The sequence below is a fragment of the Salvelinus sp. IW2-2015 genome, linkage group LG13, assembly GCF_002910315.2.
Source record: "Salvelinus sp. IW2-2015 linkage group LG13, ASM291031v2, whole genome shotgun sequence".
Classification (NCBI taxonomy): domain Eukaryota; kingdom Metazoa; phylum Chordata; class Actinopteri; order Salmoniformes; family Salmonidae; genus Salvelinus; species Salvelinus sp. IW2-2015.
In genome coordinates this window covers 22,020,423-22,041,232 of record NC_036853.1, presented here as the reverse complement: position 1 = coordinate 22,041,232, position 20,810 = coordinate 22,020,423, and the positions used below count along the sequence as shown (strand labels likewise).

Sequence of the window (20,810 nt, the reverse complement as noted above, 5' to 3'; positions counted from 1 at the left end):
TGCTTTGAGTGCGACGCGTGTACTGCCTCGCACTTCTGGAGTGCATAGCGCGCTGTGCAACAGGCAGTCGGCTCGGAGTGGTTGTGTGTCCTTGATCTTTATGGCCTTCCGTGTGACATCGGGTGCGTGTGAGGTGTCCTTGGAGGCAGGTAGGATTTGCCCCCAGGTGATGCGTTGTGCCATGACCTCACTACCCTCTGGAGAGCCTTACGGTCTGTGGGCGGTAGAGCAGTTGACGTACCAGGCTGGTGCATACAGAGCCCACAGGAATCTCGTCTCGTATTTGGTTTGGGAATGTTTTAATAGTCGCAGTGGGTACGACATCGCCGATGCACTTGCTAATAAACTCGCTCACCGAATCAGCGTATTCGTCAATGTTGTTGGTTGATGCAATGCGGAACATATCCCAGTCCACGTGATCAAAGCAATCTTGAAGCGTGGAATCAGATTGGTCGGACCAGCATTGAACAGACCTGAGCGAGGGAGCTTCCTGTTTTAGTTTGTCTGTAGGCGGGGAGCAACAAAATGGAGTCGTGGTCAGCTTTTCCGAAAGGAAGGTGGGGGAGGGCCTTATATGCGTCGCGGAAGTTAGAATAACAATGATCCAGGGTTTTGGTAGCACAATCGATATGCTGATAGAATTTAGGGAGTCCTGTTTTCAGATTAGCCTTGTTAAAATCCCCAGCTACAATAAATGCAGCCTCAGGATGTGGTTTCCAGTTTACATAGAGTCAAATGAAGTTCATTCAGGGCCATCGATGTGTCTGCTTGGGGGGGAATATATGCGGCTGTGATTATAATCGAAGAGAATTCTCTTGGTAGATAATGCGGTCGACATTTGATTGTGAGGAATTCTAAGTCAGGTGAACAGAAGGACTTGCGTTCCTGTATGTTGTTATGATCACACCGCGTCTCGTTAATCATAAGGCATACCCCCCCGCCCCTCTTCTTACCTGGGTGTATGCTGCATCGTGTATGGGCTTCAGGCAGAAGTCTTCACGCTTTTTTATGTATTTCAGAACTGCAGTTTCCTCTGCTTGGAGCAACAGTGAAGTGGGCAGGGCACTACACATTTCTTCTCTTACATCTGCAAGCAGAGTCTGAACAGCAGACATGATGGCATTGTCTCCCTCAATCCGTGCAATGGCTACTGCTATAGGTTTCAGGAGTTTCAGGCTGCTTACCACTCTCTCCCAAAATACATCATCCAGGAGGAAATGGTTCTGTATGTGAAGGGTCATCAAGTTATAGCAGCAATCTACCTCACCAAGCAAAGTGAGAAGAATAAGAGCACCACATTGAAGCTGTCAGTGAAATGCATCTAAAATATGTGTGAAGATAATTTACATTTTACATTTACATTTAAGTCATTTAGCAGACGCTCTTATCCAGAGTGACTTACAAATTGGTGCATTCACCTTATGACATCCAAGTGGAACAGCCACTTTACAATAGTGATCTAATCTAAATTACTTATCCTATCCTAGGTATTCCTTAAAGAGGTGGGTTCAGGTGTCTCCGGAAGGTGGTGATTGACTCCGCTGTCCTGGCGTCGTGAGGAGTTTGTTCCACCATTGGGGGGCCAGAGCAGCGAACAGTTTTGACTGGGCTGAGCGCGGAACTGTACTTCCTCAGTGGTAGGGAGGCGAGCAGGCCAGAGGTGGAATGAACGCAGTGCCCTTGTTTGGGTGTAGGGCCTGATCAGAGCCTGGAGGTACGAGGTGCCGTTCCCCTCACAGCTCCGTAGGCAAGCACCATGGTCTTGTTAGGGATGCGAGCTTCAACTGGAAGCCAGTGGAGAGAGCGGAGGAGCGGGGTGACGTGACGAGAACTGGAAGGTTGAACACCAGACGGGCTGCGGCGTTTGGATGAGTTGTAGGGGTTTAATGGCACAGGCAGGGAGCCCAGCCAACAGCGAGTTGCAGTAATCCAGACGGGGATGACAAGTGCCTGGATTAGGACCTGCGCCGCTTCCTGTGTGAGGCAGGGTCGTACTCTGCGGATGTTGTAGAGCATGAACCTACAGGAACGGGCCACCGCCTTGATGTTAGTGAGAACGACAGGTGTTGTCAGGATCACGCCAAGGTTCTTAGCGCTCTGGAGGAGGACACAATGGAGTTGTCAACCGTGATGGCGAGATCATGGAACGGGCAGTCCTTCCCCGGAGGAAGAGCAGCTCCGTCTTGCCGAGGTTCAGCTTGAGGTGGTGATCCGTCATCCACACTGATATGTCTGCCAGACATGCAGAGATGCGATTCGCCACCTGATCATCAGAAGTAATAATGTGTCTTGAGTATAATTAAAAATGTTGAGACAAGAAGGGCAAGGAGTGTGGCGAAGATATAGACAAGTTTATCTCTAGATTGGCTCAGCTGTCTCCTGACAATTCTTGCACTTTCATTGTGTGAATGTTTTGCCCTTTTGATTCATTTATTTTTTATTCACCATTTACATATGACACCAGTATTAAATGTACTGTTAATCCCCGTCATTTGGTTACATACATTTCTGTTAATGCGTGTATTAATTAGTCAATTAGCGTTCTCATTCTTGGAGTGGAAACGTTGTTTGCGGAGTCCACAACCTGCTACAATTGTGAAACAAGTTTTGGTTTATTTCATAACCATCATTTAAGAGATTTGTCCATTTGTTGATTGCTAACATTGAGCACTTCAAAGAAAAGACCATGAGAATATCTGGTGTGTCTGGCCTGCTGCATAGAAATGTAGGAAAGTGTTTTTTCTTTTTTTAACTTTTTTTTTTACATCCATTACGAATTATAATACATCCATTACAAATTATAATATATTAACTGTAGTTCCTCACATTAAACTCTTTACAACAATCTCCCCCTAGATAATCACCAATCCTCAGTGTGTGAAAGAGCAATGGCAATTATAGGCCTACTGCTGCATTGTCCTATAGACTGAGTTCCATGTGCTCATTTCTTTAGCCGTCAATGAATAACGGCCTATCAATATGACAAAGGGTTTGGTTCTCGCATTAGTTGACTTTTTAAAATCATTTTAATTCATATTGTTATGATAAATGAGCATATGAAAATCATAACTGGCACGCAGAACAGTAGAAATGGTAGGATAAATTGTAAGCCTTCCCAAACTTGAAACTCACACCTATGAAGTCTTTATACAAGCGTTTTACTACACCCGCTATGACATCGGCTAAGGAGATCTATGTGATCAATAAAATTTGAATTATAAAGTCATTGCCTCTACATTTCCATGGTCAGATTGTGCCTATAGGCTACTTTGTAGCAAGGTACGACATGCCTCATAATATGAAATAAAACGTTTTTATTTCGCGCAACTCAATATTAGGAAGGCCTTATTTATGTTTTGTACACTGTTTCTTGTTGCTCCTAGTTGGTCAGCTCATTTGGGTTTGATTTGCTGTAGTCCAGTGAGGCCAGAGACTAATGCTACATCCCTTTTACCCAACATTGAATGTGTGCTGTCCTCATAGCCTGCAGTTAGTTGGGTGATGGTAAACCTTTTCTAGTGAAATCAAGCAACCAATAGGTTATAGGCTAATCAAAAGTGTATAATTTTTTGTTGTCTTCCACTGAGCACCCACTGGCATACTAGCATAGCTCCTCTGTGTGTGTTTAGGTTGATATTGAGGTTCCTTCTCTCTTTCATCTCTCCACTGCTCTCTCTCTGTTTGGATTAAAGCTGACTCCTGACCTCCAGTCATGTGATGGTGTTCACGCAGTGTCTCTGACCTGTCCCCTCTCCTGTCCCCCCTCTCTCTCTCTCTCTCTCTCTACCTCCAGCCTCGGCCCCAGTCAACAGTGTGAGTAGACGCCGCGCCCCCTCCGTGGCCCCCCTGTCGTGGGAGAAGCGAAACGCCGCCGCCATGTCGAGCATCACCATTGACCCCGAGCTCAAGCCCGGGGAGTTTGTCATCAAGAGTCTGTTGGCTGAGTTTGCTGTGCTGGCTGAGAAGAAGATTGAGGTGGTGATGGCTGAACCGCTGGTGAGTTGCTGTGATCTCAGAGCGAGGAAGTAAGGCCACATTTCAAATCAACCCCTAGCCCTGAATCCTAGGCACTTGTCTGAAAGAATTGGATAGGTGAAGCAATAATAAAAAACATTTTTTTAAATTATTTTACCCCTTTTGTCCCCAATTTCGTGATATCCAATTGTAGTTAGTCTTGTCCCATCGCTGCAACTCCCTTATGGACTCGGCAGAGGCGATGGTCAAGAGCCATGCGTCCTCCGAAACACGACCTTGCCAAGCTGCACTGCTTCTTGGCACTGCTCGCTTAACCTGGAAGCCAGCCGCACCAATGTGTCAGAGGAAACATCGTCCAGCTAGTGACTGAAGTCCGCTTGCAGGTGGCCAGCCCGCCACGAGTCGCTWGAGCGCGATGGGACAAGGAAATCCCGGCCGGCCAAACCCTCCCCTAACCCGGATGATGCTGGGCCAATTGTCCGCTGCCTCATGGGTCTCCCGGTCACAGCCGGCTGTGAGACAGCCTGGGATTGAACCCGGGTCTGTAGTGACTCTTCAAGCAATGCAGTGCTTTAGACAGCTGCGCCACTCGGGATGCCCATTGAAACAATATTCTGACCAATATTGCAATGTGCTTTTACCTTTCAGATCTACATAGTTCCCCTATTTGTAGTGGCTAGCCTAACTGTTTATTTGGAATTAAGCAAAACTTTTAAGGCTATTCTCACTAGCCATTAATCAGGCTGTGCCCTTAGCCAAGTACTGCTCTGTAGCAGGAACTAAGGGCCAAAGAGGTTAAATGTCATTTTTCTAGTGACTGCTTAATGTTCAGTCTGTAAACAGACACATCCTTAAACTTGGAGGGGTTTATGTGTGTGATTTCTTCCTCTGTGTGTGTGAACATCTAGAGTATGAGAAATGAGGCACATTCCAATGTGCTTTCCCAGAATTGGAGCAATAACATTTTTCTAGGAATCTTGAGCTTTTTCTACCCGGATATCGAGACTCCGTGGGAGGTGTGATCCCATGCCTTAGCTAGGGGCTGGGAGGTGTGTGTGTTGGACACTCGACTATTCTCTCATTTTAGCTCTATTCATCTCTCTATTCATTTACCTGAGTGCTTCCCTTGTTCTGCTGCCATCCCCTTTCTCTCACCCCTTCTTTCTCTCTCACCCCTTCATTCTCTCTCCCTGGGCCCTGGCTGGTGTGTTTGTCCAGTGGTCAGCTGGTAGATAGACTCCTGACTGACTGTTTACTCAGGGGCTGCTAGGCTGGTAATGACCCCAGGCTGATGGCAGAGCTCGTTCACTGTCAATTGCTATACTCTATATCGGGGGGGGGAAAGTACGGCCCAGGGGCCGTATCCGGCCTGCCGGGCACTTCAATCTGGCACGTGAGACATAAAAATAAACATTATATATATATAGATATACTTGAAATTGGGGAGATTTTTTTTTTTTTTTTTGTGGTATCCAATTATCCCATCGTTGCAATTCCGGTATGGAAGCGCACCAACGGTCGAGAGCCGTGCGTCTTTCGAAACACGACCCAGCCAAGCCGCACTGCTTCTTGACACAATGCCCGCTTAACCCGGAAGCCAGCCGCACCAATGTGTCGGAGGAAACGCCGTACACCTGGCGACCGTGTCAGCGCACATTGTCTCATCTCCTGTTTCACCTGGCCCCACATCCAGGGGTCTGCTGGTATCAGTGACATAGGGGTCCTATTATGTTCGGAATCCATATTTGTCCTTTGTGAACTTGACTGACAGCCCTGTTTCTGTCTTTCTCTCCCTCAGGAGAAACTGTTGTCGCGATCTCTCCAAAGAGGGGAAGATGCGCAATTTGATCAGGTGAGTTCTAGTGTGTGTGTGTGCGTGCTTGCTTGCACACTGCACATGCGTTGTTATATACTCTATCCCTCCCCCACCCATCCATACAGTAGTTGAATTCTCCAGCTCCACCCAATCAATCCCCACTCAGTGCCCCATGCATCCCTCATCTCCAACTGGTGCCTGCAGAACTCTGAACAATGGAGCTGCTGCGGAGTGCTTTGTTCAGCACAACACAAAGTCAATGAGGATATGGCGCTATAGATCCAGCTGCCTCCATTGTGACTGGGAGAGGGGGCATACAGGGAGTGGGAGAGAGTGGGCACAGAGGGAAAGCGGGAGCAGAATCGCTGTGTCATCCTCCGCAGTAAATCAGTGTCGGGCGCTGGAGTGTGTCCGCCTGGCGCCTGGAGGGCGCAGAGAGCAGTTGCATAACTCTCCCTCCCATCATCCAGCACCCTCAGCACACTGCCCCTCACAACATGCACTGACATGCACTTAATTAAGGCACGTGCCATTCATTGTGCGGAAAGGTACGATTACTCGGCCCAGCTGCATATTGCCTGACTGTAAACACTACACACTTGACATGCATAGGACTATGATTGCTCTGGTGCTTGTTGTAGAAGAACTGAGGATAATGTACTGTAAACTACGTACATTTCTTGCTAGCATTATGGCTCTATACCCTTACCATTTTGTCTACAAAGATGTTGATGAAAGATCCATAGTATGAGGTTGCAATTCACCTCCATTCATTTAACATATTTGATCTGATGATCAAAGTGCTGAGGAGGTATTTCAACCAGAGCCTGTTTGTTGGTCGGCCCTGACGTACTCGCTGTAGGCCCACTGCAGAGCCCTGTGCTGTGGCGGCTGCAGCGCCAGCTAGCCGCTCAATAGGATAGGACCTCACTGTGCTCGATACGTCAGCGAACACCGCACTCACAATCCCAGTCGATACGTCCTGTTCTCTACTGTATGTCACCCAGTAATTACGTCATCTCCCCGCAATCTCCCTCCACTTCTCTCTTTCTAGATATCCCCCCCACCCTCCCCTGTATCCCTTTTCCTGCATCCTCCTTTCTCCTCATCTCAACTTAGTGGAGCCTTTTCTCTGTGGCGGTAGAATGGGCTGTCTACCTAAAATATAGCGCCTCTGTCTGTGTGTAATGATGTGTGTAATATTGGCGATGAAGGTGTCTGTTCCTGTGAAGATGTTTGTATTTATGTATTAATTTTTTTTTTGTACATTCTCATCATCTGGTAAGCTATAATAACGTGTGTAGACTCTATTGTGAAGCGTCTGCGTGCTTTTCTCACAGTTAATAAGCTCTATGAGCTCCATAGCGGAACACTGTTTGCCCTCCCTGCTGCGCACACTGTTTGACTGGTACCGGCGGCAGAGTGGCACCGAGGATGAGTCCTATGAGTACAGGCCTCGCTCCAGCACCAAGTCCAAAGGGTACGATARTCCTGTTATCTGCTCATCCCTCTCTCCTGTCCTCCCCTCACTTCCCGCTCCTGAACAATCAACCTGTTTCTGGTAAGTGTGTTTAGTGTTATTCAGTCCGTCATAACCRTTTCCCTCTCTCTCCCTCTCTCTCTCGATCTATCACCCTCCCTCCCCATAGGGATGAACAGCATCGGGATAAAGACTACCTATTGGAGCGGAGGGATTTAGCCATAGATTTCATTTTCTGTTTAGTTTCAGTAGAAGTTTTAAAACAGGTAAGTCCTGTTTAACTTTACTTCTGTTTGTTTGTCTGTGCTGTTAGTCCTCTCCCAGCCTCCCAAGTGGCGCAGCGGTCTAAGGCACTGCATCGCAGCGCTTGAGGRGTCATTAGACCCGGGTTCGATCCCAGGCTGTGTCACAACTGGCCGTGACCGGGAGTTCCCTTTGGGCGTTGCAAAATTGGCCTGCGTCGTCCGGGTTAGGGGAGGGTTTGGCCGGGGGGGCTTTACTTGGCTCATCGCGCTCTAACGACTCCTTGTGCCGGGCACCTGCAAGCTGACTTCAGTCGTCAGTTGAGCGGTTTTTCCTCCGACACATTGGTGCGCTGGCTTCCGGGTTAAGCGGGCGGGTGTTAAGAATCGCAATTTGGCGGGTCATGTCATGAAGTACACATGACTCGACCTTCGCCTCTCCTTAGCATCTCCTGGGGAGTTTCAGTGATGAGACGAGATCGCTATCACGAAATTGGGGAGAAAAAGGGGGTATAAAAATAAATAAGAGTCCTCTCCCTTAGTGTGGTCAATGCAATGTCAGCATACCGAGCTGTCATCCTAAACTACACCATCTAGACCGACAGCAGACTAACCGAATCCAAACCACACTCTCTTAGACCATCAACAAGCCCTGACTGAGCATAGAGCTTGGTTGTCCTTGGCTACAACAGGGAGGAGAATGAATGTTAGCAAAGAGAGACGGAGACAGCATGAAGGGAGTATCAATGTGCCTATTATGACTGGTGATTTAATGTTTGCGTCACAGATTCCTCTTCATCCCGTGCCAGACGCTTTAGTACATGAAGTTCTGAACCTGGCATTCAAGCACTTTAAACACAAAGAGGGGTAAGTGTAAACGAGACACACACACACACACACACTAGACCTGGGATGACTGTAGTTTTAACTTTCCTTTGTGATAAATTCAGGGGAACAAATAGTTACATAGGAAGTGACTACAGCTATTTGAATACAGATCTGAGAAAGCAAGTACTTTTTAAATATTTGAATACTGATCTCAGGAAGTGGTTGCTTTTTTTTTGTTGTGTTTTTTTGAAACTATTGGATTGGCTGTCTTKAGCTAATGGCAGGGCTGTATAGCAGGGCTGTATGGAACTGTATGTTGAGGATAGAAATGGAATGATTTGTGCGAACACAATCTCCTGTACTATTCCAGTATATCGGACTTTGATCTACACATATTTGATACTTTGATCTACAGAATCCATTCTCCTGAATGTCCATTGCCCCAGGTTTACATTATCACGTCAAGCCAATTATATTTTGTGGAGGGAAGAATAAATAAGTTGTAACGCTCAACTATTATATGACTCTCTTTCAACATGCCACTGAAAAGGTTAAAAGCTGCAATTCATTTGATGATACCTGAAAATACTGTAGAGTAATTCAAAGCCATTTGGAAACAGCAAGTTGAACCTCTTTGACGAGCCGAGGTTAAGTGTTGTTGTTTCAAACACACACACTYCCATCTTTAAAGGGATAGTTTACTCGGAATACAAAGTAACATGATTTCCCACCGAACTCTGCTGTAGTTGATTCAAGAAGGCCGTTTTGGGATATTTAGGTTCCTTCCGACACTTAATATAAATATATTTTATTACTGTGAGCATTCTCCTAAACGTTTAACATTATTAAACTGTTCTTGTGCCTGTGTAATAAAACTGTAATTACTTTTGGCGCAACATTTTATGAGCGCGTTATGTAATATGTCCGTAGGAGCATTTTAATTGCGTTTTTATTTTAATTGTTTTTGTAACTACTGTACACAAGGAAGTTTTACATTTMAATGTCACATGCACAAGTACAGTGATATGCCTTTCTTGTAAGCGCTAATCTTACAAATGCAGTAATCAATATCAATATAATACTGAAAGTAACATGGTAGAACAAAAACACACGATATAGAAATAAGAACACAAACATATATACATAGCATTCTACTATATATGTGTATGCAGTCAGCTCCAGTACAATATTTACAATGTGCAGGGATACCGGATTGATAGAGCTGGATCTGTATAGGGGTAAGGTGACRAGGCATCAGGATGTATGATAAACAGAGTAGCAGCAGCTTATAGGATGATTGTATGTGAGTGGGTGTGCGTGTGTAGAGTCAGTGAAGACGTATGTGCATACGTGTGTGTGCAAATTGTGGAGTGGGCGTTTTGTATGTGAGGAGTATCGTTGTGCGTAGTATGTAAGGCCCTGTGAGTGCATGGAGACGGTGCAAAAATATGAATAAAATACGAAGGTCAACTCCGATAGTCTGTGTAGCCATTCTGTTAGCTATTTAGCAGTCTTATGGCTAGGGGATAGAAGCTGTTCAGGAGCCTGTTGGTGTCAGACTTGATGCACCGATAGCGCTTGCTGTGCTGAAGCAGAGAGAACATTCTATGGGTGAGTAGTTGGAGTCTTGAACGATTTTTCTGGGCCTTCCTTTCAAAACACCTGATGTAGAGGTCCAGGATGACAGGGAGCTCTGCCCCAGTGATGTTAATGGGCTGTCCCATTTTGAGGATTTGAGGGCCCATGCCAAACCTTTTCAACCTCCTGAGGGAGAAGAGGCGCTGTCGCACCTTAACTGTGTATGACCATATTAAGTTCCTACTGATTTGGACACTGAGGAAATGTATGTTCTTGACCGACTTCACTACAGCCCCGTGGATGGGGACGTGCCTGCCCCCCTCCTTGGTCTTAGTGACTTTGAGGGAGAGGTTGTTTCAGCCCTACACTGCCAGGTCACTGACCACCTACCTGTAGGCTGTCTCATCGTGGCCGGTCATCAGGCCTACCACCGTCGTGTCCTCAGCAAACTTGATGGTGTTGTGGGTGAACAGGGAGTACTGGAGGAGGCTGAGCACACACCGATGTGGGGCCCCTGTGTTGAGGGTCAGCGTGGCGGAAGTGACATTGCCTACCCTCATCACCTGGGGTCGGCACGTCAGGAAGTCCAGGATCCAGTTAGAGGGAAGTGTTCAGACCCAGGGTCCTAAGCTTGGTGACAAGCTTGGAGGGGACAATGGTGTTGAATGCTGAGCTGTAGTCAATGAATAGAATTCTCACGTACAGTAGGTAATCATCTTATCTAAGTGGGTGAGGGCGCAATTGAGATTGCATCGTCTGTGGAACTGTTGGGGCGGTCTGCAAATTGTAGTGGGTCTAAACTGTCTGGCACTATGACGTTGACGTGTGCCATAACCAGCCTCTCAAAGCACTTCATGACTACAGATGTGAGTGCTACAAGGAGGTAGTCATTGTGGCATGAAGCCGTAGAGTTCTTGGGAACAGGCATGATGGTGGTTATCTTAAAACGTGGGGATTCCAGACTGGGACAAGGAGAGATTGAACATTAGCGTTAATATACCTGCCAGCTGTTCTGCGCGTTCTCTGAGAATGCGCCCTGGAATGCTACCAAGTGACTGTTCCTTATTCCATGTAATAACTCCATTATTATGCAATTATGTAACAACTTTGCTATGGTAATAATCACAAAGTTACAAAGAAATTGATGTCAAGTATTACTCTACRTGTCTCACTCATTATGAAAATATATTTGTTAGTCATTTTGAAGCTGCAAAAGTGGTCTACTCTAATGTTGAGGTGATTTAATGTCCCTCGTGTTTAGTTCTAGACTAAATAGGCTGTATTAAGATTTATATCTAAGAGCCCTAACTTGTAGTTTTTGGGTCTTCATCAAATGTTTTTTGGTTTTCAATTTAATTGCATATATTCAAATATTTTCAAATGTTGCTTTGGTTTTCTGAGAGGTATTCAAAATAGTTTCAAATGTTATTTGTTTTTCTGAGACCTGTATTTGAATATCAAATCATTTTTGCCTTTTAGTTGTAACTATATAGACTAAATTCGTCTACCTTGAGTATTTGAAAAGTTGMTATTTTCAAATAAATAAGTTACAGCTATTTTCTGCCTAGGCCTGACACACACACACTGCTGTCATATATACCAGCGGTGTTCTCTTACCCTACGAGGTCCGGAGCCTGCTGGTTTTCTGTTCTATCTGATAATTAATTGCACACACCTGGTCTCCCAGGTCTAAATCAGTCCCTGCTTAGAGGGGAGCAATGAAAAAACGCAATGGAACTGGCTTCGAGGTCCACAGTTGAGTTTTGAGGGCTATATACAGTACAGTGGTCTAAGTCCAACACAGATAATATTCCTGAGTGGTTTTGGCTCTGCAGCGCAGTGACTCATTACTTTATGGGTGTTTGGATAGACTGTTTTTTATAACCAATGTGTGTGACTTTATGGCCTGTCCACATTGTCACTTACAGAAAACACAATCGCCACTTGTTAGACAAGTTGAGTAAACCTCCACTCAACTGTTTCAACCCTACATTATACAGCCACATGCCTCTGGTTTTAGAGAGATGGCTGTTGGGATGATATTTCCTTTAATAGTTTTGTTTGTTCAGCTGCTTCTCACAGGTCTGTTTATGGGTCAGTGTCTTCGTACACCCATGTTAAAATATTACGAGAGCTACTTCTCTTTGTGTGGGTGGGTCAACGATGTCTTCTGATTGACAGGTACTCCGGCCCCAACACTGGCAATGTGCACATCATAGCAGACCTGTATGCGGAGGTCATCGGAGTTCTCACACAGTCAAAGTAAGCGTTTTCTCCTTGGGGTTTTTCCAAGTTTAAGTCCTCTCAACACCGTTGAAATAACTTAACAGGTCACTCCTGTTTTATTCACATGCCACTTCTAAACTATATGTTAAAAATGAGCCAACTCCTTATGAAAGACTCAGTCCGTTGAATCAGAGGCTGAGTGAGACGCTAAATCGGTGTAATGTGCGTTGGTCGCTCCAGGTTCCAGGCGGTGCGTAAGAAGTTCATCACGGAGCTGAAGGAGCTGAGGCAGAAGGAGCAGAGCCCCTACGTGGTCCAGAGCATCATCAGCCTCATCATGGGCATGAAGTTCTTCAGGGTCAAGATGTACCCCGTGGAGGACTTCGAGGCCTCCTTCCAGTTCATGCAGGTCAGTTATCCTGGGTCGTGTTCATTTAGAGTGCACCGTAGCAAACTGTACCAAGAAAAGAAGCGTTCCTCATTGGACAAGTTCAGGCATTCCTTCCCGTTTCAAGTTTTTGGTGAATTCAACCCTGATGTGTCCAAGCAACAGGCGTTGATCTAATCTACTGGATGCCCAGACTGTACGGTACTGTATGTCTGATTGTGTCCGAGTGGCTCCGTATGCTCGACTGATGGCTCTCAGCGGAACCACTGTACACCCATTAGAGGTTTTACTGCAGCCCTTTTGTTGGGACTCAGCAGCTCTCTGTAGCAGAGCCTCATAAAGCCAGAGTAACGATCAAATAGCGGATCATTGTGCCAAGAGGAGTGTGTGCATTTTAGGCCCAGCCAAGAGCACTGAACGGAGCAATGGCATTTCGTTAAGCTCAATACGGCAGCAAAAATCTTGCTCAATATGCTCCCCTCGAAACAAGCCCTGATTTTCCCAGCGTGTTAATGGAACATGTTGGGTAATATGCAGAGATTAATTTTTTTCCCCCTACGTCTGTTGGTTTCTGTGCTTCTACGTCTGCATTGCTTGCTGTTGGGGTTTTAGGCTGGGTTTCTGTACAGCACTTTGTGACATCAGCTGATGTAAGAAGGGCTTTATAAATACATTTGATTCTGCCCATATGCAAGAATCCGTTGCACTGTCTTGGTTTTATGTGTCTAATGGGTTTGTGGATCTGTCACTCTGTTTGTCCTCATCCATGTTGGTATGGCTCTGTGTGTTCCTCAGGAGTGTGCCCAGTATTTCCTGGAGGTGAAGGATAAGGACATAAAGCATGCATTGGCTGGCCTCTTTGTTGAGATCCTCATCCCTGTTGCTGCTGTGAGTACCAACCAGACAACATAGTACAAAACATGGGAAACCCCACATTCCACAGAATGGTTATTAGTAGCTTAGTGTTTTTCTGTAAAAGATAGATTCCACTGTGTTAGTTACCATAGAAAGCACATTAGATTGGCTGTAATGTCATTGACTGCGTCTGAAATTGCACACTATTCCCTAAGTGTGGGCCCTGGTGAAAAGTAGTGCACAATATTTTGTTTTTTTAACCTTTATTTAACCAGGTAGGCCAGTTGAGAAAAAGTTCTCATTTACAACTGCGACCTGGCCAAGATAAAGCAAAGCAGTGCAACACAAACAACAACACAGAGTTACACATGGAATAAACAAACATACAGTCAATAATACAGTAGAAAAAGTKTATATACAGTYTGTGCAAATGAGGTAGGATAACGGAGGTAAGGCAATAAATAGGCCATAGTGGCGACTATAAAGGGAATAGGGTACCATTTTGGTCGCACATATTAATTGAATGAGCTGTGGTGACCCCTTCCTCCCTGCAGGCGGTGAAGAATGAAGTCAACGTGCCGTGCCTCAAGAACTTTGTGGAGATGCTCTACCAGACAACCTTTGACCTTAGCTCCAGGAAGAAGCACTCTTTGGTAATGTCAACTCTTCCCTCCCACTTCTCTCTCCCGTCTCTTTTCCCGCTCTCTTTTTTATTATGTCAACTTGTTAACTATCTTCTCCCTCTCTTTACCCATTCCCTCCCTCTCTTTACCCATTCCCTCCCTCTCTTTCAGGCTCTGTATCCTCTGGTGACTTGCCTGCTGTGTGTCAGTCAGAAGCAGTTCTTCCTCAATAACTGGCACATCTTCCTCACAAACTGCCTCTCGCACCTGAAGGTAAACGACACAATCAGCTCAAGCATGTACCTGACAGTTACTGGCCTTTAATTAAAGGACTCTGAAAAGAAATGCAAACGTCCATGCCAATTTCACATTTGAATAGGACGCTTTCTGTTTTATCTTTAAAGACAGCGGCTTCCCTAATGTTGGAAGTTCACTGGGACATGTCATTGAGTGTCATTTTCTAAAGACTGTATAATGAAAATAGATTATCTCCGGTCCCTTTAGCTGTGTTAAGTGCTATGAACCTAAAATATGTGTTGCATACCAAGTTCTGTCATGTGTTACTGTTACCATGACTGAACCCTTATTGCTCTAGCAGAATGTTCTTTAGCCCAGGTAAGTTGTTAATTGTCATAGTGAGATGTTAGCCATCCCCCACACATCAGAAATGGATCTGAGGTGTTTTGGGGTTGAAGGGTGTGCCTTAAAAATCATATCTTCCTCCTACCCTGTCCGACAACCCCTTCCAAACCGATCAAGCCAATCAATTGTGCTCCTCTCCTGTACCGTACCGCCAGCCAATCCAGCCCAGATTTTACTGTGTTGTGTGACTGTCTCCTCGCTTCTCAACTCTGAATAGATTCCCTTGTGGCGATTCATTCCCTCTGATTCCATGGTGGACACGTGCTATAATTGCCTTTGCTCCTGATGACTGTTGTTGAACTGACTCTCTATAATCACAGTCAGGTGGTGATTCAGTTGCTTTTGATATCCTGTGAAAGATTAGATTCTCTTTGATGACATAGTTTTACTTAACCTGGTGATTTAGATTACATCAGCACCAAATGGACTAATCTCCCTTGTTTTTGTGGTGAAACCTTGAGTCTCTGGTGGAGATTTGTTTGGAGTGATGATTTAGCTCCTATTGGCCATTTGAACCCTGTCCTTGTTCTCACATCACTCCAGATCAAATGCTGATTCCGATTGATTCAGTTTGGTGCCTTACCTTGTTTGGAGAGCGAGAATCAATCAGATTTTGTCGGTGCCGTAACATACGGCTTGCTTTCCTACTTGGTGTCCGTTTACTGTCCCTCTCCACACGCCATCTGTCCACACCTTCTTCACCCCTGCTTTGTGTGTGTGTTCTCTTCCKTGTCAATTTGATTTGCCATCTATTGCACATCTTTCATCTCTCTTCACTTTCAAAAAGTATGAAATATAAGAACATCATGCTACATGTCAAAATGTAAAAAACTATGTAATATTGTCTATATTAGTGTATCATTGCAGTCTTTCTATACGACTATATTGATGGATATTTGTGTTTTGACATATTACTGCTTTTGCATTTCATACTTTGCATCTCACTTCTGTGTCTAATATGAGACTGACTCAAGTCGATAGAAGGCAGTTAGTTGGTAGTGAGGGTTTTTAGTCAAACTTCTCATTTTTGTGTTTCTATTATATTTTGCTCTGTTCTTTCTAACCTGCATGTCTCCCTCCCCACATCCTCACACGCCATGTCTCCTGTCGTTTTGGCTCACATTTTCACTCGCTCCAGATACCGTCTAACAACAGCATCCGAAAGCAGATTGAGACACTGCAGGTGAGTTTGTCTGGTGGCTTGACCCCCCCCCCCCCCTCCGAGGTCACCTGACCCTGTCCTGAGCCTCTGGAGGACAGAGGGGATGCACCTCCTTAGCCAGGGGCAACAATGTGCTGGACACTGATAGTCCTCTTAAAGTGGAACTTACTGAGAGAAAAGATTACACAGAAAATAGTGGTTGGGCACTTGGCGCTTAATCGCAAATTGTTTGAAACGCAATGATGGCTTTGACTTCATCAGTGGTTTATGGCTTTGCTGTTTTCTGTGTATAGTAGTGGTTAGCGCATCATCCTGGTGATGTCAATAGAGCGGACTGCATCATGCCAATGTGTAGCTAACACATTCTCAGAGACCTACCTTACTCTGAGGGGTATTACGAAGCCAGTTACCTGGAAGGAGTTGTTGGTAGATCTGAGGACTAACCAGATGGATTTTGTAGTCTCGTTTTGGAGACCAGTAGAGTCCTGCATCCTTTTGTGTGTTCTATTAGCGTTCGTGAGAGGCTGTCTCTAGTTACACCCAATTCTATTATCTCTGTGGCGTTGCTGTGTGAAGCACCCTTGCAGCTCCACGGCCCACTGAAGGGTTGGAAAGGTCATTTTAGTACCCTTGAAAGAATCCTTTGTATGGTTGTCCGCTGTGTTGATGTTGGAGGAGGGTCTGTTGCGTGCGTGGATTTGATGGGCAGCACTGTGTAATTGCGTTTTTAGTCACCGTTTTTTATTTTTGTTTTTGTGAACGCTCAGCTGTACAAACATTCCCCGGGGTTCGGAACATCAGAAACTACCGCTAGCATAACACGGTGTACTACATCTATATATAGACAGGCTCACTCTGGCACAGATTTCTTTTACGACAAGCTGAAATCTTTTCAAGAATCTCGTACGTCAGTCGTTTTTATATAAGATGATTCCTAAATGTAATTGGTGTGTGACAGATGTATGAATCTGACAGGCCGTTAGATCTGAAGGTGGACCTCGTTATCAAATCACAGATACGACTTGCCGCGAGTCATATCCATCACTGGGGCATCTCAAACATTTACTCTAAATGAGACCTCAAACAAGCTGTGTGAATTGTCTCATTCAGTACAGTAGGTCAAAGGAATGGTTTGTGCTCCACACCGGACTTCCCAAAGGAGGCAGTTCTGAATGTTCCCTCTCTGTCCCTTTTTTAGAACAAAGACCCCAAAATGTCCCGTGTGGCGCTGGAGTCCCTCTACAGACTGCTGTGGGTCTACATCATCAGGATCAAGTGTGAGAGCAACACCGTCACGCAGAGGTCAGTACCAGCCCGGCCCAGAGACAGACGGGTCAGGGCCCACACACTCACCCTGTTGGCCCATGACCACGCTATCTCTGTGTGAACAGTCACTGTCAAATGAAAATCACCCAGACCAGCACCTAAATCACCATATTACAACAAACAAATGCCCACTCCTTCTGCAGAACTAGAATCCCATCTACTCTCAGAACTGGTCTAGTCTACAGACTCCTTGGTGAACATCCCCAGTTGAATAATCCCTTTTAATCCTCTCCTGTTTCCCTGCAGCCGGCTGCTCAGCATCGTTTCAGCACTTTTCCCCAAAGGCTCCCGTAGTGTGGTGCCGAGGGACACGCCCCTCAACATCTTTGTCAAGATCATCCAGTTCATAGCTCAGGTTTGTTTTGAGGTCATGCTGGAGCAGTTCTTCCTGTATAATTCAGCAAATGGCTTGAATGTTATCTGTGATTAGTGATTATTGGTCTTTTGTGGCTCATTTCACAGGAAAGGCTTGACTTTGCTATGAAGGAGATCATTTATGACCTACTGTGTGTGGGGAAATCTCACAAGACCTTCACCATCAATCCAGAGGTAAGAGATGGCCGAGAGACGACAGTCATTTTCCAATCATACTCACTGTGATTGAAGAGTATAATCTCTGACTGTTCCTTTCTCTCTCTCATTCTCTCGCTCCCAGAGGATGAATATTGGCCTGAGGGCTTTCCTTGTGATAGCTGACAGTCTGCAGCAGAAGGACGGGGAGCCGCCCATGCCCACCACAGGGGTCATCATGCCCTCAGGAAACACTCTGCGGGTCAAAAAGATCTTCCTCGCCACCACCCTCACTGACGAGGAGGCCAAGGTCATCGGTAGGTCAACATCTCTGTGCTCCACCCTGGTCACAACAGGACAGTATGACTCAGCTATGACTCGGGGACTATGGACCAAAGTTAGCTTTGTTTCTAACTCCGGCAATTTTACATTGATGTTGAACCTGAAATGTTGATCATTGTGCACTGTCTCTGCCGAATACATTTCTTAAATAAATAATCTTATGGGAGTGGGTCATTTTAAGGTTAAGTTTGTGTTTAGTATCAGAGTGATGACTGTGTGTGTTTGTAGGCATGTCGCTGTACTACCCAGCGGTGAGAAAGGCCCTGGACAACATCCTGCGTCACCTGGACAAGGAAGTGGGGCGCTCCATGAGCATGACCAACGTCCAGATGTCCAATAAAGAGCCTGAGGACATGATCACGTAAGGGCCTCTCTGACTTAAAACATATGTGGCCCATAACGTGTGTTTTTTACTGTGTGTGTGTGTAAACTGTGTGTTGTGTTGCAGGGGGGAGAGGAAGCCGAAGATCGATCTGTTCCGTACGTGTGTGGCGGCCATCCCCAGGCTGATCCCGGACGGCATGAGCAGACAGGACCTGATCGAGCTGCTGGCTAAGTAAAAGACCCCACTCCTTCACATGCACCACCTCTGTCTGAACAGATCAATGGGGCTTTTTATTTTGCCAAAGCTGTGCCTTCAAAAGCTCTGTTTGTGATCCCGTTTTGACCTCTGTCTGACCCGTGCGTCGTTCTCCTCTCCAGGCTGACCATCCACATGGACGAGGAGCTGCGTGGCCTGGCCTTCACCACCCTGCAGGCTCTGATGCTGGACTTCCCAGAGTGGAGGGAGGACGTGCTCTCTGGCTTCGTCTACTTCGTGGTGCGCGAGGTCACCGACGTCCACCCCACGCTGCTGGACAATGCCGTCAAGATGCTGCTGCAGCTCATCAGCCAGTGGAGGCAGGCCGTCCAGACCAGCAACAAGACCCACGAMGCACAGGTGGGTGGAGAGTGGATAGCTGTGGCGTCTCTCATTTTGTCTGGTTGTGGTCAACCCTGTGTGTTTTACATGTGCGTAACGCCYTACAAGGACAGGGACTCGAACTTCTTGCTCTGTACTGTAGTAGTAGGGTTATTTAAGCAATAATGCTAGAGGGTGTGTGGTATATGGCCAATATATCACGGCTAAGGGCTGTTCTTAGGCACAACGCAACGCGGACATTCCTTATCCGTGGTATATTGGCCACATATCACAAACCCCCGAGGTGCCTTATTGCTATTATAAACTGGTTACCAATGTAATTAGAGCAGTAAAAATAATGTTTTGTCATACCAGTGGTTTACGGTCTGATATATCACGGCTGTCTGCCAATCAGCATTCAGGGCTCGAACCATCCAGTTTATTGTGTATTTTGAATTGGGTTTGTGTGATAAAGTAACCCTGTCTGTGTGTGTGCTCCAGCAGGGCCCTGGAAGCGGGCCGTCTCTGGCCCTGGAGCGCTCTCCTCTGTGGGGGGTGCTGCACGTGGCGGAGGGCTTGGCACTGGTGGTTCTGTGCAGCTGCCGCCCCGCCACGCGCAGGCTGGCTGTTAATATCCTCAAAGAGGTCCGAGCCCTGCACACCGCTCTGGGCATCGCCAAGGTAACTACCAACTCAGACTGACAGATGGGGTTGTGAAAGTGACTCAAATAATTAGATGAAGTGTTGTTAAAGTAACCTCAGTTAAGATGCAAGAGACTCAGTTACTGTTTCTGCCTGTCTTTTTCAGGGAGATGAGGAGTTGGCCATAGATGTGATGGACAGGCTAAGTGCATCTGTGCTGGAGAGCTTCATCCATCTCACAGGAGCTGACCAGGTAAGAATGGCAAAGCAACACACACATGATTTTGATTTAACTAGGCAAGTCAATTAAGAATAAATTCTTATTTACAATGACTGCCTACCAAGATGCAAAAGGCCACCGACGGGGGCTGGGATTCAAAATAAAAATGTAGGACAAAACACACATCACGACAAGAGACTACGTAAAGAGAGACCTAGGACAACGCATGGCAGCAACACAACATGGTAGCAACACATGACAACAACATGGCAGCAGCACAACATGGTACATACACCCTGACCCTCATCCTCCCCTCTCCCCTGCAGACCAACCTGCTATATTGTCCCAGCGGTATCGACCTGCAGACGCTGGCAGAATGGAACTCGTCTCCCATCAGCCACCAGTTTGACGTGGTCAGCCCGTCGCACATCTGGGTGTTTGCCCACGTGACGCAGGGCCAGGACCCCTGGGTCATCAGCCTGTCCAGCTTCCTGCGCCAGGAGCACCTGCCCAAGCACTGCCCCACCGCACTCAACTACGCCGGGATGTTCGCCTACACACGCCTGCAGCTGCTCTCTCCGCAAGTGGACATCAAGTATGTCTCTCCAGGCCTTTACTCTGTCAATGTTGTTCTCTTAGGTGCATGTACACGTTTAGATTTGAGGTTGTAAAAAGGCACTTAGAATTGATGTGGTTACAGTCTGCGCACTAGAGGGCTGAGTGACGTCACCCTGTRTCGTGTACGGTGTCCATACGGTCTACACCGTCACTGGAGACTCGGCGCGTGACTGGATGACTTCATCCTAATAGATCCCTCAGCTGTATACGTATGTGAGCCCCGTGAGGAGGAGAGTTGGCCCCTGTCTTTTTACAGTGTTTGTATGTCTGACACACATGGAAATTATTTCAGTAATATTGTAAATCAGTCCCTCCAGGATTCCAAGATTCTGCGATTTCCATGCATATTATGCTATGGCTTGCAGATTTGACCAATCACCTCACTATTTCCACTTAAAGCACTCAAAGCGTAGCAATATTATCACATTAAACTTAC

The 20,810-nt window shown here is 46.2% G+C and overlaps 1 protein-coding gene across 24 annotated transcripts in view; it reads left to right on the top strand.

The window, feature by feature from the left end:
* The window catches only part of LOC111972303 (protein furry homolog-like), an 88,130-nt gene that overhangs the window by 39,874 nt on the left and 27,446 nt on the right, over positions 1-20,810 (top strand). For 16 of the 24 annotated variants that reach the window (XM_070446186.1, XM_070446173.1, XM_023999285.2 and 13 more), the window contains 21 exons: positions 3,794-3,996; positions 5,774-5,827; positions 7,132-7,271; positions 7,441-7,537; positions 8,301-8,380; positions 12,101-12,181; positions 12,386-12,554; positions 13,329-13,421; positions 13,943-14,041; positions 14,183-14,284; positions 15,792-15,836; positions 17,014-17,117; positions 17,388-17,496; positions 17,604-17,690; positions 17,797-17,968; positions 18,222-18,354; positions 18,442-18,549; positions 18,696-18,933; positions 19,396-19,575; positions 19,703-19,789; positions 20,083-20,351. In XM_070446186.1, the coding sequence (XP_070302287.1) occupies positions 3,877-3,996; positions 5,774-5,827; positions 7,132-7,271; positions 7,441-7,537; positions 8,301-8,380; positions 12,101-12,181; positions 12,386-12,554; positions 13,329-13,421; positions 13,943-14,041; positions 14,183-14,284; positions 15,792-15,836; positions 17,014-17,117; positions 17,388-17,496; positions 17,604-17,690; positions 17,797-17,968; positions 18,222-18,354; positions 18,442-18,549; positions 18,696-18,933; positions 19,396-19,575; positions 19,703-19,789; positions 20,083-20,351 (2,567 nt within the window). In that variant the 5' untranslated portion in view covers positions 3,794-3,876. The remainder of the gene's footprint in view (positions 1-3,793; positions 3,997-5,773; positions 5,828-7,131; positions 7,272-7,440; positions 7,538-8,300; positions 8,381-12,100; positions 12,182-12,385; positions 12,555-13,328; positions 13,422-13,942; positions 14,042-14,182; positions 14,285-15,791; positions 15,837-17,013; positions 17,118-17,387; positions 17,497-17,603; positions 17,691-17,796; positions 17,969-18,221; positions 18,355-18,441; positions 18,550-18,695; positions 18,934-19,395; positions 19,576-19,702; positions 19,790-20,082; positions 20,352-20,810) is intronic. The other 8 variants (XM_070446187.1, XM_070446178.1, XM_070446181.1 and 5 more) reach the window with 2 other exon arrangements.